General features: G+C 40.1%; 1 protein-coding gene across 6 annotated transcripts in view; it reads left to right on the top strand.

The window, feature by feature from the left end:
• The window catches only part of LRP1B (LDL receptor related protein 1B), a 2172167-nt gene that overhangs the window by 1469679 nt on the left and 676634 nt on the right, over window positions 1–25854 (top strand). For all 6 annotated transcript variants that reach the window (XM_073634235.1, XM_073634238.1, XM_073634240.1 and 3 more), the window contains exon 32: window positions 3656–3805. In XM_073634235.1, the coding sequence (XP_073490336.1) occupies window positions 3656–3805 (150 nt within the window). The remainder of the gene's footprint in view (window positions 1–3655; window positions 3806–25854) is intronic.

Here is a 25854-nt window from a genome sequence, read left to right on the forward strand (position 1 = left end):
GGGTGTCAAAACTCTGGCAGATTTCTGGGAAATTCAGTGAACAAATCACACAAGCAGGAAACATTTCTGGGGAAGTTCTGTACGCCCACCATGTACAGAATGCCTCCAGGTAGCCATATTGCATTCATTTTTACAGAATATTACAGCACCGCAGATTGAAAAGGAAAGGTCATTTTTAATAACATTCAATTACAATATGACTTGTGAAGCAATTGTATATGCTAGATTATTTTTTGTTTAACCCTTTGCACACCACCCCATGCAGATATACTGTGGCAGAGCGGTCGCTCTGTGCTGGATCACATATCTGATACGTGATCCAGCACTTCTGGGTAGGGTGGGCGCGCTCGCGCATGCCTGCCACCCAGGCTGCGCTGTGATTTTTCACAGCACAAGCCAATCGTTGGGTGCCAGCCAACAAATGATCACCGACACCCGCTGATCAGCTCCATCATCTCAGGGAAGGGAGCTCTGTGATTTTATTATTATTCCCTGCAAAGCAGGAGTTAATGGAAATAATAGAAATATTAATTTACTCTGGCCATTGGAATGAATGAACAGCCAAGCGCTTCACGTGCCGAGCACTAAAGTGTATTTAGATACGTTTTTGATGCTGGAACGCTCTTCTCCTGAACGAGCTGGTCATGAGATTTTTTTTTTTCTGTCTCTAAACACCTGTAAATGCCTATGGGTGTATGGACACATAGGCTAACATTGAGGGGTATTTAGAGGAAAAAAAAAAAAGAAAAATACCTCTAAAAGCAGGGTTAAAACACCCTGTGTGCACGAGGCCCCATTTGTACAGGGAAGATTAGTATTAGTGTTACAGGGAGGGTTAGTGTTAGGTTTACAGGGAGGGTTAGTGTTAGGTTTACAGGGAGGGTTAGTGTTAGGTTTACAGGGAGGGTTAGTGTTAGGTTTACAGGAAGGGTTAGTATTGGGGTTACTAGACATGTGCATTCGTTTTCATCCAAATGCATTTTCGTCCGAATTTTGAGTATTTTCTTTATCATTTTAACAAATGATAACGAACATGCGGACCAGAAAACTGAAAGTTCAGACATAAACAAATGCTTTATTTTTGTTTTCGTTGTGACAACAGTTTGATATAGATAGGAGATTCGACATGACGCTGACAATAGCGATCTGTGTCCATCGAACCTGTGGTCGAATGTGCCTAACCTTAACTCTATTAGTTCAAGATTATTCTACAAAGAGAGAAAAGATTTGACATAGAGAGAAAAGATTTGACATTATAGAGACAATAGCAAAAAAGGTTGAATGTGCCTAACCTAACTCTATTAGTCCAAGATTATTCGACATAGAGAGAAAAGATTCGACAGGAAGATTCGACGAAGCAGTCGCCGCGAGCGGACATTTATGGTCAAATGCTCCGCCCATAGGCTATAGAAGAATTCTAATGTTGGTTGACTAGTAATAATAATTAATAAATGTAATTATTACTAGTGTCATACAACATTCTAGAATTCTACTATAGCTTGTAGGCGGAACATTCGACTGGAAATGTACGATCGCAGCGTCGTACAGTTTAGCTGCTCTGTCGAATCTTCTTAGAACATTCGACAGACACCATAAGCCTTCAATGACAGATTCAACCTTAATTATATCAGATTTTTGGACTAATGCATTGTTTAACAAAACAAAATAAATAAAAATGAATTTCGGGAGTAACTAAATAAATTTATTTTTCGGACGAAAACGAAGCCCCGAAAAAAAATATTTCAGTGTGCACATGTCTAGGGGTTACAAGGGGGATTAGTATTAGGTTTACAGGGGGGATTAGTATTAGGGCTACAGGGAGGGTCAGTATTAGGGTTACAAGGGGGATTAGTATTAGAGTTACTGAGGGGATTAATATTAGGTTTACAGGAAGGGTTAGTATTAGAGTTACAAGGGGGATTAGTATTAGGGTTACAGAGAGGGTCAGTATTACGGTGACAAGGGGGGATTAGTATTAGGGCTACAGGGACCGTTAGTATTAGGGTTATAGGGAGGGTTAGTATTAAGGTTACAAGGGGGATTAGTATTAGGGTTACAGGAAGGGTTAGTATTAGGTTTACAGGGAGGGTCAGTATTAGGGTAACAGGGAGGATTAGTATTGGGGTTAAAGGGGGAATTAGTGTTAGATTTACAGGGAGGATTAGTATTCGGGTTATGGGGGATTAGTATTCGGGTTACAGGGAGGATTAGTATTTAGGTAACAGAAAGTGTTAGTATGAAGGTACCAAAAGAGTTATAGGAAGAGTTAGGTTTGGGGATACAGACTCAAAGTCCGACGGACTAAAATTGGGAAAACTGTTCATCTGTGTGCTGTGTGCAGACCAAATACGACGCAAGGGAAGCTATTGGCTACTGGCTATTGAAGTTCCTTTTTTAGTCCCGTTTACGTCATCACGTTCAAACCGAACGGACTTATGAACGGACTTAGTCCTATCGTGTGTCGCCAAGTCCGTTGGTTCGGAAAGACCGTCGGACCTAGTCAGAAAGTCCGTCGGAAAGACCGTCGGACCTAATCCGCCGCAAAGTCTGCTCGTGTGTAAGCGGCATTAGAACTACAGGAAGGTGAATGCTAGGGTTACAGGGAGGATTAGTGTTTGGGTTATGAGAGTGTTAAGGTTAGGGCTATAGCGACATCTGGTGTTAAGTCTACAGAGTGGGTTAATGTTGGAGTTACAGGGAGCATTAGTATTAGAGATTCAGGGCAGGCTAGTATTAGGGTTACATGGAGGGTTAGTATTCAAGTTACAGGGAGGATTAGTATTAGGGTTACAGGGAGGGTTAGTGTCAAGTTTGCATAGAGTATTAGTGTTAGGATTATAGGAGGAGTTAGGTTTGGGGATACAGAGAGGGTTAGTGTTAGAACTACGGGGAGATTCATGTTAGGGTTACAGGGAGGACTAGTGTTTGTGTTTATTGTGGGAGTGTTCATGTTAGGGCTATAACGACAGATGGTGTTAAGGCTACAGGGAGGATCAGTGTCAGGTTTACAGGGAGGATTAATATTGGGATGACAGGGGGATTAGTGTTAGGGTTCCAGTAGGGTTAGTGTAAGAGTTGCCATTACATGGAGCATTAAAAGGCCCTTGGGGTAGGGGGAATTGCTTTTTGCCAAGAGAACTCTACAATAATAAATGACAGTGCCAGTGGTGCTGAAAGTGAACATTGAGCATTATTATATTATATATTATATGTTTTTGCTGTTGTTACACTTCAGCAAAAATATATTTCAGGTTAAGGCAGTCCAAACATGGCTTTATATTACAATGGATGCTGGTCTTCATAGGTAAGCCCACATGTGAGTTCTGTCCTGAGCAATGTCATAGGAGCTAAGAAGAAGACCGGCTGAACTCCCAGGGAAAGTGTACGCTGTGTCTTGGATTCACCAGCAGACTTGGTTCACATGATAACATTATGTGATTTACTAATGTGCTCCTCTAAAAGCTCCCATCTCTAAAAGCTTGTATCAGACATGTAAAAGCAGCTTCAATAGCCCTTCAAGAATCTTGCCAACTGTATTGTTATTTCAGAAGTTCTGTATGTTGTAGAATCTTTTATGTAAACTTAATTTAATAAGTTTGCTAATCATATTAGATCTTGTTTCTCAGAATGTTCCATCTCTGTAATGTATTTACAGGTTTGTCAATAGACTACACAGACAACAAGATATACTGGATCAGCTCTGGTAATGGCACAATAAATAGATGCAGCTTGGATGGCAGTAATTTAGAAGTAATAGACTCATTGAAGGAAGAATTAACGAAAGCTACAGCTCTGACTATTGTGGGTAAGTGCAGTTATACAACCTAGCTTGTATCTTACTGACTGACTGGTGATTAATCATTGTTGGGTAAAATGTATTGCCTGTCAATGGGAAATTCATCTACTGTGTTCTGATGGCTAATACACTGGTATTGTAATACTGCAATATTTGAAGTTGTCTGTGTCTTCTACAGAGGTTCAAGGAAATAAGAAGACACTCTCTGGATCTGACCTAGTACTGAACCAAAATTTAGCAGAAACAGAAATTGTTAGATTAAATTTCCTTGAAAACAAGATATATGTCTACTCGACATTGTCTCATTTTGTCTGCCCTGCCTGAGTTCTCTTTTGCTGGAATACAGAACAACCCCCTCCCTCTTATGTTAGGGAGATAAGAAGACAGGGGGGGGGGGGTGTTCTGTGGTCCAGCAGAGGAGAACTCTGGCAGTACTGAAAACTCTGCTCGAGACTAGACATGTGCGGTTCGTTTCGTTCCAAATAAATATTCAGACACATTTTTTGTTATTCGGAGATTCAGATATATCCAAATCCTCCAATTACAGTACAAACAAAATTTTAATGAATTCTCTGAATAACAAAACTAAATTCATCCGAATTTCTGAATATCGAATTTAAAATCAACTCGAATTTTACATTCAAATTTCATTCAAATTTGAACTGTAAACATATTGTTGAAATCAATGACCGTGTGTGTATTATTAGAGTACCATTTCAAAATAATGCTGTTTTTGTTAAGCCAGGGGTGATTTAAAGAATCATTGTAATCATTTGGTGAAGATTTTTCTTTTGTTCGTTCAAGTGTGAAATTGATAAAAAGAAACCAGTAAAATATAAATATTTAAAAGCATTTGTACTTGACATTGTTTTTTCTCAGCTGGCTAAAACTTCTGCACAATATTGTACATAGTAAAATGTTGAAAGTAAGATACTACTTTTATTAATTAGAACACTTCGCATATTTTGAGTAAACATATTATACAATATACAAACAAGATTAATGTGTATAAATAACAATCAGATGTTTGGTTAATCGGCTGCCGCATTCGAAGCCAAAAAAAAATCTAAAATTTCCGATTTGACCGATTCGAAATTTATTGATTCAACATTTCAAATCGAGAAAAAAATGGTAAATTCAAAGAAAATGCGAAAAATACATAGAAAGAATTCTGAATACGGATTCTGATTACAAGTACAGTAAAACCTTGGTTTGAGAGTAATTTGGTTTAAAAGTGTTTTGCAAGACAAGCAAAATTGTTAAATAAATTTTGACTTGATAAACAAGCGATGTCTTGATATACAAGTAGTGTCATGTCACAACTGAGTATAAAAGAGAAGAGAGGCATCTCTAAGTGTAGTAATATGATTACATTTAATGAACGTACAACATTTAGCAACTCACATGGTTGATGATTAAAACATCTAAATATGCAGGCATCCGGGGTAAAGCTGTGCACATAGACCGTCCTCCGCACCGCCATCGACGTCATCCCTTCCACGCTGCGCTCCATGAGAGGTTCAAGCCTTGATCTACTGCAGGGTAGTCTTCCTGGTCATGATTGCAGACTGTGGATAAAAAAATACAGCGCTCGCAAAACACAATATAAGTCAAATCAACAAAAAAAGTCCAAATAAATGCAACTGAAGTGTTAGTCCACAATGAAGTAGGTGCAAAAAATGCTTCACAAACTTGCAGGAGTACAGTGACACCCCCTTTTGCATCCACACTCACCAGAACAGGATGACCCCCAGCTTTGCAGTCCAGGGGTCACTTAAGGCTTGTAAATGGTATGCCACACATGTGGATTGGTGTCAAAACATCAGATGGTGGATCGGTGTAAACATCAGATGATAGATTCCAATAGGAGGCTCTCAACAGGATATACAGGCACCCAGAAATGAAAAGAAGATGGACTAATGGTGAAGTACTGTTATAAAAGTTGATTTAATGCGCATAGGGATCAGTACTTATAAAAAGACGGTTAAAAACAGGCATGGGTCTAGAACTGTAGATACAGGAAGCAACCGTTCATAGCATACGTTCCACAGACCGGAAGTGACGACAAACCAGGAAATGATGTCAATGCATTTCGCCCTCCCTCAGGGCATCATCAAGGACCTCCGAACACTTCATTAACACTAACACTTCAGTTGCATTTATTTGGATTTTTATTTGGACTTTTTTGTTGATTTCACTTATATTGTGTGTTGCGAGCGCTGTATTTTTTTAATCCACATTTATCCAAGTGATTAGCATCTTGTCTACAGCAGCTGCATTTCATTATGACTTAGTTGTTTCCATCAGCGCAAGTTTATATTTAGTCATATATTTTCACACAATTGCAGACTGACAGTGGTGAGAGCTGGTGGTGCGGAGGACGGTCTGTGTGGACAGCTTTACCCCAGATGCCTGCCTACTTAGATCTGGCTCTTTTAATCATCAACCATGTGATTTGCTGAATGTTGTACCTTCATTAAATGTAACCAAATTGCTACACTTAGAGACGCCTCTCTGCTCTTTTATACTCTTCTCCATACACTGGGGAGGCAAACACAGTCTATGGCAGACGTTTGAAGTGAAGTATAGTGGGTTTAGCTACACTTGGATGTCCATCTCTGCCTTTTCCTCCCAGGAGTCCTTTTAACTATACATCTTTTGGAACGGTGTCATCCTGGATATAAAGTGTTTGAGATATGTAATCCCACCTTCTTGGTCCATAAGTGCGGGGCTATTGGGCAACTTTACAGGTTCCTACCCTGGGATGGAGGGTTATGCATAGGATTATGTCTTTTTTAATTGCTACACACTTCATTTGGCTGCCATCTTTAGATGGTGAACCCTGAAGAAGCACATGTAGCGAAACGCGTTAGTTGTCACATGCTTGCTATACCTATATACATTTGTCTGATTGTTTTTTACCGTTGATTTAAACCAAGTTGGCATCTTTTAACAAGATACCATACAACTGATGTTTTTTTGACGTGAGGGTTTTTATGTATATATTATTTGGTTTCTCACTTGCTTGGCACATTTAAAGTCCCTTTCCTGGTGGAGAAATAGCCTTGTATCCGTTCGGATCCTGTCCTTCCTTCATTAGGGGAATTTACATTGTTATATGTGTGGAATATGTGTTGGTGCTAATATTAGGGTATTTTCCTGACACTCGTTAGAACTAAAGGCTTGAATGAGCTACAAAACATCTTCAACATTAAGACATCGACCTCCATGACCAGATTATTTTTTTGCTATTCAGCACTGTGCTATTTTAACTGGCGATTGCATGCTTATGCAGCACTGTACCCACATTTAATTTATATTATTTTTTTTTGTTACACAAATAGATTTTGCTGGTATTTGATCACCACTGTGTTTTTCATTTTTTATCATATAAACGAAAAAAGACCGAAAACATGTTCTACTTTTTTTTTTGTAATACATATCAAAATTTAAGCAAAAATGTATTCTGGCACATCTCTAAGGAAAAAAAATCCTAAAAAGTGTAAAATGATTAGTTTGTGTAAAAGTTATCTACAAACTATGGTGTACAGGCATACCCCACTTTTAAGTACACAATGTCCTTTAATTACTAAAGCTGGAAAGTGCAAAATCAGGCTCACTTCTGCATAGAAAGCAATGAGCTTCTAACCCCAGCTTGTTCAATTAAGCTTTGGTAATAAAACCTGGAAGCTCATTGGTTTCTATGCAGAAGTGAACCTGATTTTGCACTTTCCAGCTTTAGTAAATAAACCCCAATATGTACTTAAAATTGGGGTATGCCTGTATACTGGAATTCACACAGCTATAGACGCTATACTGTAATGGCGGTGATCAGCGACTTATAGTGTGACCCTGATAAGGTGACTGGCAATCTGGTACTAATAGACACTGGCCGGAAGGGTCAATAACTGACACTGAGGTTGGTAGTGACACCAATACAGTGATCAGTGGTATTACTGTACACTAATGACTAATGAAACTGGCTGATGAGGGATTAGCATCTAGGGGCAATCAAGGGATTAACTGTGTGCCTAACAAGTGTAATGTGTGCAATGTGTACTGTTTTTACTTACTAATCTGGCTGATTTTTCTCCCTGCTTTTCAGGGAAAAGAAACAGTCAGATTGCTGTGCACTGTACAGAGAGATTTGTATGTTTGTAAACACAGAATTCTGCGTGTGATTGGACACAGCCGATCAGCAGGTTTCAGCTGAAATCATTGGCTGAAATCTGCTGCAAAACTCTTGCTGTACAGTTCCCAGTCTGCACCTGCTACCCGCTCGCATTACTGTGGGCGGTCAGCATGAGGTTAAAGAACAAGTCCAGTTGAATATTATTAGCTACTACTAGATATACCATGACCTGGGTAAACGAGAACCTTCATAGACATTTAGGAGACTTGAGAAGCTGATATGACAATCAATCCACTGCTGAATCTAGAACCAAAATATTCATTGTGTTTGGAAATGGCCTTCAAACCATTCACATTTAATTAGAAAGATTAAATTCCAACATGCAAAATACCTCGTTTAATGTAATTTCCTGGTGCTTCCCCTGGGAAATATCATGTCTTTATTAATTTTATCCTTTCTTATTTTGTGATACAACTGTAGATCGATTCATTATAAGGAACTACTTGACAGAAGGCTCTGAAATTTAAAGTCGGGCACCCAAGCCTCAGTCTTCCTCTCAGGACTCAAGGGCTACCGATAATTTCTCTAATTAATAATAATTAACCATAATCCTGGTTCTAATTATCTCCAAGACAGCTTGCCTGTTGTGCCCCGAGGGTTGAGCTTGGATCTTCCACATCTTTGAAAGCTCCATGTGGTCTGTTGATAAATTAAACCAACAGCTTGCACAAAAAAATAAATGTTTACTGGTTTTATGGGATTCACTTTAATTTTGTATGTGCTGTAGGCTAAGTGGCGGGAGGGCTAAATGGTTTCCAATTCAATGACACTAAAGCCAGTAACTCAATGAACAATTGTTCCATTGCTTCATGACAGTTTATTACTGTTAAAACATAGAGGCTTTTTCACTTAGCAAGTACAAGGTACAGCTATAGGGTAAACAGTACAGGAGCTCATACAACCAATCAGAAATATCATCTTCACTGATGTGTCTCTGGTAAAATATAATGTGATTGGTTGAATAAGGCAACAGCATATCATATGCTTTAACTGCATTTAGCACTAAAATAGAGAATAAAGTTGGTCAAAGCGTGAGGGTGGTCTCCATGAAAAAGTATTTGATAGCCAAATCAAAGGAACAATGTTATGTCCAGCCCCCACTAAGGCAGACCACAGACAATGAAATTTTCTTTCCTTCCTACATGGGTGAAAGGAAAGAAAATTGTTTGATTTCCCTATCAACACAGTCAGTGTTGATGGGGGAATCCCTCCCACAGCGCTGTTGTATTCTGCCAGCAGGGAGACTTCCTTGCCAGCAGAACATGGTGTTTAGTGTTGCCAGATATAGCCGGCGGCACTACCCGTTCGAGAAAAAACAGAGATCAGATTGAGTTCAGTCAGAGTGCCTATACATGGATCAAAATCCGGCCAGTCCCTGCTGAACCGGCCGAGTTTCCGAGTTTTGATCCATGTATGGGCCACCTTATGATAGCACATGAAGCAATTTTTTTTTAGGATTTGTTGATTTAATTAAAAAGCAACAAGTAAGTTATAGCAATTCATAACAACTGATGATCTTTCCTTTTTTTCAGCTGTAAGGCCCCTTTCACATGGATGTGCCATCAGCATGTTTTTGACCCATAATTTCATGGTTTAAAAATAGATTGAAATGTTTCTCCATGAGTTGCCACTTTTTTATAAAAAAGTAGCGTTGGCTACTAAAAATGTTACATGTGTCACTCCCAAAAAATCCCCTGGACCCCCTGCAGTGTGGAAATTCGGACTTCCCTGTAAGTTGTCAGTTATTTATTTTCCGGTTGTATTCCATCATGTCATGAAGGTGTTTCTCAATAGATAGGGTAGGGGAAGGTACTTCAGTTCTGTAAGCATTTGCATACTATCGGAATCAGGCATGTGCTGGAGACACATTTGAAAGTGATTCTATCTGATTAACACAAAATAAAGATAAAAGTGATTGTAAAGTTTCTTAAAAAAAACATGTTATACTTTCTCGCAGAGCAGCCCCAAACCTCCCCTTCATGGGTTCCCCACCAGATCTCCTGGCTCCTGACCTCTGCGGAGTTCCCCCTATAGAAAGCCACTTGCTATGGGGGCACTCATGCGGGCCTGAACCACACTGTGTGCATCTATTGACCCACACAGTGTGGCTTGGTCCCACCCCCTGCTTCCGTATCACTAGATTTGATTGACAGCAGCTGGAACCAATGGCTCCCCTGCTGTCACTGAGTTCAATGAGGAGGGAGAGAGAGAGCTGTGCCGCTGCTCTCAGGCACAGCACTGGATCAAGATCGGGCTAAGGCAAGTATTTTGGGGGTTAGAGGGGAGCTGCACCTAAAAGGTTTTTTACCCTAATGCAGAGAATGCATTAAGGTAAAAACATTTAACCTTTACAACCACTTTAAAGCAATTGGCAATATACTCACCTGTTTGGTGTCACATGTCTCCTACCTACCCACAATTCCAGAGCTGCTGTCTACATCAGTCCTTTGACATGCAACACTTGCTGGGGAGTGTTGGATGCCTGTCTTCCCTGTAGCAGAAGTGTTGAATACCATAGAGACGGAAAGGAGGATGCAGTGCTGGAACAGAGGGGAGGTAGGTGCCATGAGGCACTGGAGAGGTGACAATATGACCTTTTCTATTGCTGTGAGCTTTCACTTTTTTTTTTTTTTTTTTTTTTTCGTTTTGAGCAACAAGACAGGGTCATAACTAAAGGCAAAACTTTTTTTAGTTTTAGATAGAGTGGAGAGGCATTAGCAAGCCTTTAGGTTTTTATTGCTGTCTGTGCACCATTAGAGAGATTCATCTTCTTTAGTTGTCCTGTTTACCATTATCACCGAGAGTGAAAATGAAAGAAAATCCCAAAGTTTGGGTGGTCTTCAGAACATGAATAAAGTGGGAAACTTCCAATGGTGACACTGGTTCTGGTGATCACCTGGATTCCCTCACTTTGGAGGAATTTCCTCTCACTTTCTGTTTTGACTATAGGACAGGAAGTGTAGAAAGATCTCCCCAATAGGACATAGATGGCAAAGAAACAAAAAAAACCTGGTGGGTTTTACTTCCTCTTTATTTCCCTGCAAAGGTAAAGCATAATGGGCTACTACGCATCGCATAGTAGCCCCTTATGTGTCACTTACCTGAAACCAAAGCCCACAATGTCACTGCTGTCCCCACTAGCACCATCTTCAACCCCTCTTCCTTCCGGGGCTGCAAACTGGCTGGAGTCGCGTGACGTCCCACCCGCGCATGCAAGCGGGAGCCGCCAATAACAGCATGACCCGTATTGGAAAGGGCACGATGTGCCCTTTCTAAAGTGCGCATGCGCCGCAGACATCGACGCATGCGCAGTAGTCATCTGCGATCGCCTTTTTTGTAAATATCTGCTAAACCGTGGAGGTTTAGGAGATATTTCAAGAACCCACAGGTAAGCCTTAATATAGACTTACCTCTAGGTAAAAGTGGTCCTACAGGGTGTACAACCACTTTAATACTCTGTAATAATGTACAAAGAGCATACATTGGACAATAATCATTGAATGGTACTGTACATGGCACAAGTTATACGGCATATTGACAAAATTCAGACTATCCAAAAAATGTAAAAAAAAAAAATTTGGGGCTGAAATTACACGCAGGCATGTACTAGCCATCGGGACTACCGAGAGTTTCCCAGTGGGCTGACTGCTCAGTGGCCCGGTTTCAGTGACAACCTGTCAACATAATGGCTGCATGGCTCACGCAGGCCATTAATTTGAGCAACGTTGTACTGCCTATAAGAGAAATAAAGCAGAACGGCTAATGACCAGTGAAGGAAGGGGGACTTGGGTGGGTGGGTTTGTCATCCGTACTGCCCATCACCTCACTTCATAGTGCGCAATCCAGCTCAGCCTTAGTGCCGATGCATTGCTGAAAGGTAGCCAATGGCTGTGCAGCAATGCCGGTTTCTGAAGTTCCAGCCAATGAGGCTGTAGCAATGTTCCTGCGTGATGTTAGCCCTCCCACTTCACAAAGTGATGTGAGAAGGAGGAGAAAACTACAGAAGAGAATAAGTGAAATAATAAAAGAGGTCAGTGAGGAATTAGAGTATATTTTCAGTTATAACTGTTTTCTTTATTTATGATACCTGCCATTGAACGGAGTGTAACTTACACATTTCATTCTAAAGGCATCTGTAATGTTGGAATGCATCTTTTGCTCTAAGACCCCTTTCACACTACGAGCGCCGGCCGTTAGCTCTAAAGCGCCGCTGTGCGCCCGTGTTGCGGCGCTTCCGAAACACTTTTCAGGCGCTTTGGAATCGCTGCCCATTCATTTCAATTAGCAGGGTGTTTTTGGAAAGGTGTACACACCGCTCCCAAACCGCCCCAAAGAGGCTGCTTGCAGGACTTTTCCTAGCGTTCCGTAAGTGCACCGCCCCAGTGTGAAAAGTCACATTGAAATGATTAGGAGGCGGTTTTAGGCGCTTTACAGGTGCTATTTCTAGCGCTAAAATGCCTGAAAACCTCCTCAGTGTGAAAGGGGTCTAAATAAAGAGTTAAAAAAAAAAGCCATTTATACTTACAGTGGAATGCTTTACTTATTTTTTTTGTGCAATTGCGTATAGTTTATATATTGTTTTTGTGCATGTTTGCAAAATTAAAGTGGGCCGGTCTGAATGAAGTCCAGGGCCAAATTTTTGTCCCAGTCCAGCCTTGTCCAGCCCTGATTACACTTAAAAAATGTACCTGTTTTGACTAGAGATGTGAAGGCCCGAAAAATAAACGGAAACATTCGGAAAAAAAAAGTTTTTTTTTCCTGAAGGCTTTTTTGTTTTTTTCCAAAAAATTGGAAAAATTGAAAAAAGAAAAAAAAATTGTGGAATATTTTATTTTTTAACATGATGAATAAAATATTTTAAGGCAGGGTGTTCAAATATTTTCCAAATCATTTCTAAAAAAAATGTATGATATCAGATTATTCTAATTTCTGAGGACAAGCAAGTCCTAGGTAACAAACTGAACCCTCCAATGCAAGAACAGTATGCATTTCTTCCTTTAGGAGGTGCTGTGCTGCTATTGTAACAAGAACCGGTCCGGTCAAACCTTACGTTTTTAGAAGTTCCTAATTGTGATGACGGACAAAAAAGAGTAGCTGCAGAAGCAGAGACGGATACTGACAATTTCAGCTCAGAAAATGATTCTGATTAAATGTCCATTGAAACTTAGTCCCACACTCTTCTTAACACTTCCCCCATCTTCAATTCATTTTATGAGAATGGGGTTTTTATTTTTATTTAATACTGTGGAGAGGAAATATGAAAAATTGTTACTTTTGGTTTTGAAAATTGTTTTGTGGAGGCTTTTTGGCTGTTCCACATAAACTAGTAAGCAGATCAGGAGATTGTTGCTCCCTTTGTTACAAATAAATATTATAAAAAAGTAAATTCTCTTTGTGATAATTGTTTGGCTACACTATATTTTTAATATGCTAGTTGTGATAATTTTATGCCAAGTCAAATTGTCTATAGTCATATTTTATGTTCCTAAAGTAACAGAATGACTTTCAGTCTTAAAAAGACAAAAAAGTGCTAATGTAGCATTTTTTTCAATTTTTCCCCCAAAAAAAGGAAAAAAAAACGGGTTTTTTTCCTAGCTTCAAAATTTCCGGAAATTTTACATCTCTAGTTGTGACTTACATACAAATTCAACTTAAGAACATGTAAATGCATGGATTCTTATTGGATCTAGTTGGATCCAAGAAAATGTTTAGCTCTAGAGTCTAGATACATGTTAAAAGAGAGCATCATGAATGGAGTCTCTTATTCAAAACTGGCTTACTCAATGGAACATTTTATTCATTTTATTTTTTCAAGGAATTTCAAGTTTCAAGGGACAAAGTTTTCATGGAAAGATTCACGGAAAGTTTTCCTCTTAATTTGTAGTTTATGTCAGCAGAACAGGAAGTGAAAGTGTATCACCCCAATGGGACACGCAAAGGAAAAAAAAACAAAAAAAACAGAGGGGTTTTAACTGATCCCTGCTCGATCCCATAAAAAAGTTTTGGCTCTAGATATACTTTAAAGGAAAACATCTTGGATGGAGTCTCTCATTCGAATCTGACATACTCAATGGAGCATTTTATTCTTACAAGGAGCTGTTTCAAGGCACAAAGTTTTCAAGCAGTTCGGCTTCTAAAGCTTTTATTTCTTTGGCTATGGCTTGGTCAATTGTTTGTGGGCGCGTAAAATGTGATGGTTGTTTTATGCTTGGCTCGTTTTACTTTTTGAAGCTAATTTCTGTGTACAAATAGATGAGCCTGAACATGCAAATTGTCAGCCCTACTCCATGACATGTTTGCACATTTAGGCCCCCTGGCTGATATTTGCAAGCTGTTTCCCTAATGTAAAGCAAAGCAAGAGAATGCCAGTGGTTTTTGGACTGATAAATAGAAACCTAGAAAAAGCCAATCCCAACTGTTCACTCTGTAAATGTTATATACCAATTTGTGCTATTTTTGGAAATAAACTTATGTTAGTGTGCAACTTTTTTTGTTAGATATGCCCAAGACCGATCAGCTTCATTTAAAGTTAAAGAGGATAAAATGATAATGTGTTAGTCACTTAAAGAGTTACTAAACCCAGGAGCCTGCACTCACCATATCTGGTCTCCCACAGTACACAGAACAAGGAAATGCAATCATTTTAGTAAATATAAACTGCTAAATACCTTTTCTCCTTAGCAGTCTTGTGACTTCTATCAGTGTCTGGTTAAAACTTGAAGGAGGAGTTTTCATTCTCCTCTGACTGTCCTATGAGGCTGTGCTCCTGGCCCCTCCCTTCTGTCGAGTGCCTCCCACAGCAAGCAGCTTGCTATGGGGGCACCTGAGCCGAGTTGCAGCTCCATGTGTCCATTCAGACACGGAGCTGCCATTCGGTCCCACTCCCTCTGTCCTCTGATTGGCTAACTGACTTTGATTGACAGTCACAGGAGGAGAGTCCCAGAAGGCCGAGGGACTCGTGGGCATCACTGGACAGAGATGGTTCTCTGGTAAGTATTAGGGGGGCTGCTACACACAGAAGGTTTTTTATCTTAATGCATATAATACATTAAGATTAAAAAAAAAAAACATTCTTCCTTTACAACTCCTTTAAATAGACTCTGTCAACCTAAGGTGGTCACCAGAGTCACGTGGTTGGCCAGCATCCAATTGGATCGCTACCCAGTGACTCAGAAAACCATAGAGGAACCTTGTTTCCCTTGACCTCCTCTCCTTTTGCATTGCCGCTGTGGCTGAGCGCCACCTGCAGTGGAGACAGCAGACTGCGCCTGCCTACAAGCTCTCATGGCATTATGAGAGGTTTTTTTTTCACTTAGCTAAAATATGTCCAGCTCAGAGACCTAAAAACACACAGTAAAAGTTAGAGGCATAGGAAGCAGGGACACCATAAGCATCACATTCTTTCAGCAGAGAGGATTTTTTTTTTTTTGTTATTCTAAATTGATTTTGAGTTATAGCACATGGGCATTTCAGTTACAAACAGACTCCTGAGAATTCTTCTCTATGTGTTGACTATAGAAGCCATTGATCCTTTGCTTCGCTCAGTGCTAACCGTAAGGACCACAGGTTTCCTAAGGCAGCAGCTGGAGATTCTTAATGATAGGCAAGCATTTTTTCCTACGTTCACATTGCTCTTGTCTATGAATCCTACCTTCTTTTTTCTAAGATAAAATGTTTTCTTCTTTTTTAGAGATTCACAGAAACTAAAGTAGGGATGAGTTTAAAGCCTGTGGGATTTGCAGTAGCGTAGATCAAATATCAATTTTATATCTGTTTTTTATTATTATCTGGCATTGATAGAGATGCTTTAAATTTCTCCAGGCATTCTCCTACCGACACAGCTTCCAGGAGTGGGTAGCTGCGCTCTCCAGTAATGTGCTTTATGATCAAATAAATGCAAGTTTTGGAGACAACGTTAGGGATGAAAAATGGTCGCATTGCAGGAGGTCAATCCTTGCCCAGATTCTGATATGTCTGCCAAATTAGAAATTCAGTTTTCGTGTTCCGCAGGTGGCATATCAGTTATTTGAAATGCTAATATGTCCCGGGGAGTTTATTTGTATAATAATTAGACCAAATAATTTCTCTCTGTTAGAACCCATGAAATCAGGCCGAGACAGAACTACAGTTAAATCACACTTGTTTACAAATGAAAGTAAAAAGAACAAACATAGTCAAAGTTCAGAAACCAGAACTGATAGTCAGCCAAGCCAGAAGTCAGGGATCAATGTAGTGGAAGAGCAAGCAGGAGCTGGAGCCAAAAGATGTCAGCAAAGCAAGTCATGAACAGGATCGCAGGAGTTTCTGTGATGTTGACCAAGGCGAAGGCAGAGAACCTCTGGACTGGATGGCTTAAGTAGGCAGGACTGACGAGCAGGATATCATCAACAGCTAAGTAACTGTGGAGAGATAGGAGCTGGCAATTAGCTGACAGCTGAGCGACCAGCTCAGGGAAAGAAGGGCTGAGCCCAGCCCTGACCCTCTGTTCATGGGCATCGTGTTGGAAAAAAATAATACATGTCCATTTTTGGCTGCGTTTTGGTATGTTGCTGTCCGTTCAAATTCAAAAGACTGCCTTAACACAATGAGGGCTAATAAGCATTTGTTAACACATATTAAAGTGGTTGTAAACCCTTGCATATACCCTGTGAAATGACTAGCCTCAGGTGACTTTATCTGCAGCCCTGTATTCTCCAGAGCCATTCAAAGAGCCCAGTTTATGCAGCATTTCTCAGCTTCCAAAGGCAGGGGGGAAAGATTAGACATGTGCAATTTGTTTCGTTACGAATTCGTTTTTTAACGAATTTCAACAAATTCATTAATTCGGAAATATCCGAATGATCAAAAACCAGTTTAGCTATTTTTTCGGAATATTTGTAAATTTGAAAATTTGAAAATTTGTAAATTCGTAAATTCGAAAATCCGAAAATGTGAAAACCTGAAATAATAACTAACTGATAATAACTTGACTATCACTAAATAATGAATTATAGGTATTGGAATTTCCTGTTAGTGAATGTAACAAATACTAATATATCCGAAGTTACGGATTATCCGAAATAACAAATGTCGCCTCTAAGCGAATGGAACGGAAGAAATTAATAATAATAAATAACAATAATAATGTTTTATTATTATTATTATTATTATTATTATTATTATTATTATTATTATTATTATTATTATTATTTATTAATAATTAGTTTGGTTCCATATGTTTAGATGTGGCATTCGTTATTTCGGATAATTAGTATCTTGGGATAAATTCGTATTTGTTACGTTCACAGCCAGATTTGAAAGGAAATTCCAATACCTATAATTTAATAGTTAGTTATTATTAGTTAGTTATTCTTTAGAATTTTTGGATTTTCTAATTTTTGAATTTACAAATTTACGAATTTCAGATTGAGACAAGTACACACTGTAGAAGGATAGGATGTTATTTTTTTATTTCAACCACTTTATTTTATATCTAAAGTACCTAAAGTGTACCTAAAGAAGTGTACCTAAAGAAGGTCATTCATTTGGTGCTAGAAATAGTGCATGTTTGTAAAGTCAAGAGAACTCACGCTAAGAAGTATGAGCAAGGTAGGTCTCATTTGCATAATCCATGTCTCCGATTCAGACAGCTGCAGCAGCTGGTGATAAACCCAGAGAACTCCAGAGGAGAGCTGAGTGCTGCAAGATGGATTCACTAGAATAAATGTAGATGGAGAGTCGGATACTGATGGAGTTGATGTGGAAGAACATTGGCTGGACTTGAACAACAACTGTCCGGCAACGGAAGGTCCTATCTGATAACAGAGGTAGCGGGGACGTGTAAAGTGGTTTCCAGACAATGTGTTTCAGAGAGGTCTCCTTTGCTCAGCCTGAAAAAACTGGGGTGTGTTGTGGTGCAATTCATTGTGAATGGGTCTCCAAACACACTATATAGGAAAGGAGAGCACCTTCAGAAAACTTTAGTCAATTGCTGGTCTCAGCTTAAATGCATACTTAAAGAATTGCTGATCTCAATTTAGAGACACATCCTTGGCCCCTGAGAAGGGCTGATGATATTTCTGTATTTGAGTGGAGGGATTTCTGTTGCTGTTTTGGTATCTTGTAAATCCTATTCCTTTCTCCCTTGGACTTTAAGCCAATAAAGCCTTCAAGCATAGCTTGACTGCATGTTTGTCAGTCATTCCTTTGGGGCAACAGTAATGCCACGTACACACGACTGGACTTTACAGCAGAAAAGGTCCGACGGAACCATTCCGTCGGACATTCCGATCGTGTGTGGACTTCATCGGACCTTTTTTTTCGAAAATTCCAACGGACCTAGAAATAGAACAAGTTTCAAATCTTTCCGATGGACTCAGTTCCTATCGGGAAAACTGCTCGTCTGTATGCTAGTCTTACAGACCAAGAATGACGCAAGGGCAGCTATTGGCTACTGGCTATTGAACTTTTCTAGTCCCATCATACGTCATCACGTTCTAAACTAACAGACTTTGGTGTGATCGTGTGTAGGCAAGTCCGTTTCAGCCGAAGTCGTCGGAAAGACCGTCAGACTTCGGTCTGACGGAAAGACCGGTCATGTGTACGCGGCATAAGACAGTAAGTTGAGCAGGCCACATATTATACATTTTTTCTGTTCAACCAGTGGGTTGAACAAAAAAATAGCATTGAATTCCTCATCCACACATTTGTTGTGGTTGGTGGAATCACTTCTGAAGAGCTATTGTGTTCTGCTGGTTCTTCCCTACAACCCCAAGCTGCAGTTCTAATTTGTAGGTACAAAAATCACATAAATTAGAATAATTAACAGAACCGCGCTAATGTGAAGATATCTTATATATTTGCAAATAATCTATAACAAGTAGAATTACCATTAACAAAATATCTCATATATTGTGTCAAGATTGAAACAACACAATATATTCTAAACCCAAATATTAACAAAACACCATGTGTGACTAAATAAATAGTTAATAAAAAATCGGTGAAAATTGTGACTGTATTGTAAAAATCTTTAAAGCAAATGAATCCTCAAAAAGTGATAAAAGAGATGAGTCCGTGACTGATAGTGACTTCAATGAAAACAGTCCTTAACATAGATGTTTCCACCAGTAGTGATTGAAGGCTTAATTGGCAAACACCCCGTGAGAAGGATCCACCACCTATAATGATGTACGCTTACCAAAGGTAAGCTTTATTAAAGCTTATGTTAGAAATCCACTATGCGGGGACACCACCATCGGTCTCAGCACAGGGGGAGGACAACCCGGAACTCTCCGTCCAAAGAAGCCAAAACTCAGCAGGAGGAACCCAGGGAAATAAAAGACACATCCTCCATAGTGTGAATCCGCATAAACAATTTATTAAATAAAAGTAACACACTTACATGGAAGTATCGAATAAAACAGCATGTATCGTATGACAGCCGGCCGGCCTGCATGCACCCGTTCACAGTGGGATAGAAATGATGACGTCAGCGCGTCTGCCTTCCTCTGATGTGTTCCCTGCCTACATACAAAGATGTCCCTCCTTCCCATCTCAGAAAGTTAGGAGGTATGTTGTAATTTGGAAATGAACAACTGCCACTATGGTGTGTATTTAAAATAAATTACATTCATAACATGAAACTGCCTGTACATTTGTTCTGTGCAAATGGGATATAAAAAAACAAATATTATTAGGCTATTTTCCCTGCAGGTCAAATGTTAGTCTTTATACAGAACAGAGCATTATTCAGATTCAGATTCAGAATACTTTATTAATCCCATAGGGAAATTATTAAGTTACAATTATACTCAACGAAGACAAAGCAAAAACACAATAACAAACAAAATGTAACTCACCAATAACAGCAAATTAATATATACAATAACATGAATTAAAAAAAAAAAATTAAATACTGTTCTGTATTAAACATACTATCCTTTTGAATACTGCATTGAACAAACACCAGTTGAACAAATAGCAGAAGAGTCAAACTACAAAAATGCAAAGAGAAGGGGGCTTGACAAAGGGGCAGTGCCTCTGAAATGCGTAGAGGCCTGTCAACTCCCAATATCACAGACAGAATCTGACAGCTGCTTTGCTTACTCTGCGGCTGTAGATGCCGCTGGCTTCAGCCACGCAGTTCCATTCATTTTGGAGCAAACCCACCATCAGGCTGCTGAATGATCGGCTCCTACACCCGCCATGCCTTTATGTCACCTGCTGTTCTTCCTTGGATCCTAAGCTGGACATTAAGAATTTGATATGTAAGTTTCAACAAAATGGTGTTTTTGTGATCCTACTAACTCCAGTGCTCCATGTGTCCCTTTTCCAATAAGTTGTGTGGAGATCCATCTCAGATCTACAGGAGTTTTGTTCGGATCTATCTTTCCCATGCCTTTTTGGACTATATGGACTTATGGATGTTTTTGGCCACTTGAAGTGATATTAAAGGTTCTTTAATATGGGTTTCCTCAGAGCAGCCCTGATCCTTTTCTTCTGGGGTCTCCCGCCGAGGCTCATGTTTCCTCCTCTTCGGCGAGTGCCCCCCATAGGAAACCGTTTCCCATTGACACAGACCGCGGCGCCTCGTCACAGCATTTGATTGACAGCAGAGGGAGCCAATGGCACCTGCTGCTATCAATCTGCCTTGGCTCTCATGCACATCGCTGGATCGTGAATGCGCTCAGGTAAGTATAAGGGGGGGGGGCAGGGGTGCATAGAAGGTTTTATACCTTAATGCATGGAATACATTAAGGTAAAAAAAACCTTTAGGCTTTAGAACCACTTTGAGGAGCGGTGAGTAAGCAAGTGCATACCACATGTGCATGTTTTGCATATTGCTTCCTACAAAAATGCAAATATTGCACCACTTACCCTAAATATTACACTAAAAACGCTTACAAATAAATTAACCTAATACTGGCATAATATAAACACGACATAAAAATCTGGATCATAAATCCAGATTAACCACTTGCTTACTGGGAACTTAAACCCCCTTCCTGCCCAGGCCAATTTTCAGCACTGTCACTCTTTGAATGACAATTGCGTGGTCATGCAGCGCTGTACCCATATGACAATTTTATAATTTTTTTCACACAAATAGAACTTTCTTTTGGTGGTATTTAGTCACTACTGGGGTTTTTAATTTTTGCTAAACAAACAAAAAAAGACTAAAAATGTTGAAAAAAAAACTTGTTATAAAATTTTGCAAACAGGTAATTTTTCTCCTTCATTGATGTGTGCTGATGAGGCTGCACTGATGGGCACTGATAGGTTGCACTGATAAGGTGGCACTGATGGGCACTGATAGGTGGCACTGAAGGGCATTAATAGGCAGCCCGAAAAGGCACTGATAGGCACTGGTAGGTGACACTGATAGGCAGCACTGATAGTTGGCACTGATGATGAGGCACTGACGATGAGGCACTGATGGGCACTCATTGGCAGCACTGGTGGGCACTGATAGGTGACACCTGTGGGCACTGATAGGTAGCACTGGTGGACACTGCTTAGCAGTACTTATGGGCACTGGTAGGTGGCACTGGTGGGCACTGATGAGGCAGCAGTGGCTCTCCGTGTGCGGGACTGATGTTCCATTTACACAAGCCGGTAATCAGCTTTTTTTTCTCCTCACGCTATCAGCGTAAGGAGAAAAAAAGGCGATTACTGGCTTCTGTTTACATCACGTGATCAGCTGTCATTTGCTGACAGCTGATCACGTGATAAGAGGCCAGTATCAGCCCATTACTTCGATCTTTCATCAGCCGAGTCTCATGGACTTGCTGATCATAGGAGGTTAAACCCCCAATTCCAGCACTCACAGGAAGGAATATCAATTGATGGACACGGGCTAATATGGCCAATAGTTCAAGCTGATTTCCTATGATCATTCTCTCCTTACAGTGACCACAATGCAGTATTTTCCTGATTCAATCTATTCTGTAAGAAGAATAACATTTGACCTGTAAAAAAAGGTAAAAGGTCCAGAAAAGCACATTTTAAATGTATTATAATGTATAAAAATGCAGTCATCCTCCATGGCGATTAACTATTCCCAACATATTCAGTGAAGTGTGGCTTGGGTACAATGTTATAATAATGTCATATGTACACCTTGTTTGTAAGTTGACAATTTACAAGTAGCGAATTTCAGTCTGTTTTGTGAGAACTGAGCGGTTTCCATGACAACTGCCATGCTTTGTTCCTCTCGAGGTGGTATAGAAAAAAATCCTAAATTGTGAACCGCCACCCAGAGAGCTGCAGAGATTGATCTTAAAAGCTAAGTCCATGTTTTAGACCACTGGTGCCCAACCTGCAGTCTAAGGGCCACATTCTGCCCTTTGGTATATGATAAGCGACCCTCAGACTTCAGCAGTCTTTAGTGGGATCTTTGATTAGGGTAGTAACATTGATCTCTGCTAGCATGTTCCCAGTTTCATATTGTCTTCTTCGGTCCGAAATGTAGTATGTTCATACTCTCTGACCCTCATTTCCTCAATTGGGTCTGCAGTTTCTTACAGTCCTCTCAAGTATTACATATATTGAACATTATGTGTGGCCCTTTGGTGATTACAGAGACTGCATTTGAGGCCCAATTTAGCTCATAACTTGACAACCACTGTTTTAGACCATATTTAGGCTGTAACGTGAAGCTTGGTCGCATACTTAAAGCAAAGCTAAACACCGCAATACTTAACTTTTTTTAACACATCTCTTGCCGGAGCTGGCTTCTTCCAGGTGTTGGGCTGTGGATATTTGTGATGGGCGGAACACCCCCTGGTTCAGTTCACACCAGAACTCCCGAACATGTAAGAAGTTCGGACCCGAACTGCAAACTCTATTAAAGTCCCCATTTTGAAGGCTTATATGAAAGTTATTGGCTATGGAGGCCCGGGTACTATCATGGCGGGACATGTATCAATGCAAACAGATTTTTTTTAAAGTTTGTTTTTAAAGAAGCAATGATTTCAACGATGCTTAACCCTCCTAGCGGTATTCTCGAGTGTGGCTCGGGGTTAAATTTCAGTACCATTAGCGGTAACCCCGAGCCACACTCGGAATTGCATTGCAGAATACTGGTACAGCGTACTTACCTTGTCGCCAGGATCCTGCTATGCCCCCCTGCTGTGTCCTCCGCCGGATCATCCGCCTGATGCTCTCTGTGCCGGGCTCCGTTCCCTGCGAGTGTCGCAATGCGGAGCCTGGCAGCAAAATCAAAAAGTACAAAAAACATAACACATACAGTACACTGTAATCTGTAAGATTACATTATTGTATCAAATCATTCCACATCCCTTTTGCCCCTAGTGCTTTGTCCAGTGCCCTGCATGCACTTTTATATTATATATACTGTTCTGTCTGCCTGGAAACTTGAGATTGTCTATAGCAACCAAAAAGTGTCCCTTTACGTCAAAAGTGGTTTTAATCCAGCTAGAAAACAACGATAGTAAATTAGAACACTTGCAGAATTGAGCGATAGTGATTTGTGGGGAAATTAATTTTAATATTATTATTTTTTTATAATTATTTATACTTATTTATTATATTATAATTTATGATTTAATGTTTCAAACTTTATCATACCTGGGATGTCTACTAGACTCTTGTTTGGACAGACTTGAGATTCAAAAATCTGGCATATTCATACCGCCAGGGAGGTTAAAGTGAAACAATAAAAATGAAAAATTCCTTTAAATATAGTGCCTGGGAGATCCCCTTTTTCTGCATGTAAAGTGGTGTATCTGTACAATGTATAGAACATGCTGCAGCAAAAATTACATATATAAAGAAAAGAAAATACTTTTAAATTGATTTTTCCAGCTGCAAGCCATTGCCGACAATACAAAAATGTTAAAGAAAATAGCGTGGGGTCCCGCCCAATCCACACCAGGCCCTATGGGTCTGGTATAAATACCAAAGGGAACCCCGCAGAAAAATGTAAATGCAGCCTGGCAAACAAGGTAAGAGAGGGTCGAGCGAGCACCCCCCTCCTGAATCATGTCAGACCACATGCCCTCAACATGGGGGGGGGGTTGCTTTGGGGTGGGGGGCTCTGGGACTCTGGGAGGGACAAGGGCTTCTTCCTGAAAACCCTGGGCTGTGGTTATGGGGATCTGCGGGTAGGGGGCTTATCGGAATCTGGAAGCCCCATGTAGATCCATCGTCAATCACGACGCCCGCTGCACCGCCAGACCGAAAAAAAGAAAGAAAAAAAAAGCTCCACCCGTGATGAAGGCTAATTGCCATCTGCCTGCTCCTTCTTCTGACAGTTCTTAAATAGTCAGCCGATGGTATCGCCCCTGTGTGATGCCACCAATCAGTATATGGTGGGTCGGTGACATCACACAGTCATGTCATCCATTGTGATCGTTAAATTACAACATGTCCCATCTACCACCATGAAATAGGGTCTGTGCAGAAAAAAAAAAGTGAATGTGCATAGATCATGAACATTGTTGCTAAATTTGCTAGTTTTCTAGTTTGCTAGTATATCTATAGCCAAAAGGTTTTTAATTTTGGATAGAGTAGGGAAGGATTAGAACTGTCAAATTTTACAGCAGTCAGATGCTCCATTGGAGAGATTTCATGACTTCCTGTCTAGCAAAAAGAAATCTCTTTAAGTGCCGGTTCACACCATCAACGCCAGCTTGTCCGCTTGAAGGAACCAGAGGAGACCAAGACAAATTCAGGGAAAACAGTAAAATTTCAGGCAGATCGCAACCTTGCTTAGAAGTGAACCCAACTCTGAAAGCTTGAAAACTGGAGAGGTGGGATGGTGACATGGTGATCTCCAACTTGTCCAATTAGAGAATACTTTGCATTTATGTGGTTAGCACTTGTGCCTAGCAGCACTAGGGTCATTGGTCCGAATCCAACAACGGCACTACCTGCATGTTCTGACCCTAGTATATAAATGTGAGTTAGGGACCTTAGATTTTAAGCTCCTTGAGGACAGGGACTGATGTGAATGTACAATGTATATGTAAAGCACTTTGTACATTGACAGCGCTAAAGCACAGTGGCTAAGTGTCTAGCACTTCTGCCTAGCAGCACTAGGTTCATCCGATTGAATCCTAATCACGACACTACCTGCCTGGAGTTTGCATGTTCTGCCTGTGTGGGTTTCCTCTCACTCTCCAAAGACATGCTGGTAGGTTAATTGGCTCCTGGTTAAATTGACCTTAGTGTGTATGTATGAATATGAGTTAGGGATCTTAGATTGTAAGCTTCTTGAGGGCAGAGACTGATGTGAATGTACAATATATCTGTATATGTAAAGCACTGCGTAAATTGACGGTGCTTTATCTCCGGTCAGTGCTTTATAAGTAAGTGTAATAAATAAATAAATAAATAATAAATACATTTATTGAGAAAATGCAAAGTGTGCTCTGAATGGCACTCCTGCTGAGCAGATGACCTCCTGTATTCAGTAAGCAGGAAGGCAGCCGGTCAGCATGGGACCTGTAAGTTAGTGGATATCACATTAGTAGCAGTGTCTATTACAGTGATTTCCAGTTTCCATGAGGATACCACAGGTATGGCCCATACATATGACCTTCCTTGCTCCAAGCTAGACCAATGGTAACTATGTAAATATTGCCATACCTAAATTTTAGCATTAAGGCTAATATACATGCCAATATTAAGGCCAAATGACCAGCATGTCTTTGGAGTTTTAAAGGAAACCAAATCAAGTACAGGGAGAACATGCAAATTCCATGCAGACTGGGTTTCGGATGGGAGGACCTCAGTGCTACAAGCCATAAGTACTAATCACTGATCCACATTTTTTTTCTAGTAAATTGCGAAAATGAGCTAACACAGCTATTAATATTTGCATGCAAAACCTTTAGCCCTTTGAATTAATTGCATATAGACA

This window comes from Aquarana catesbeiana, linkage group LG06 (genome assembly GCF_042186555.1).
Source record: "Aquarana catesbeiana isolate 2022-GZ linkage group LG06, ASM4218655v1, whole genome shotgun sequence".
Lineage (NCBI taxonomy): Eukaryota > Metazoa > Chordata > Amphibia > Anura > Ranidae > Aquarana > Aquarana catesbeiana.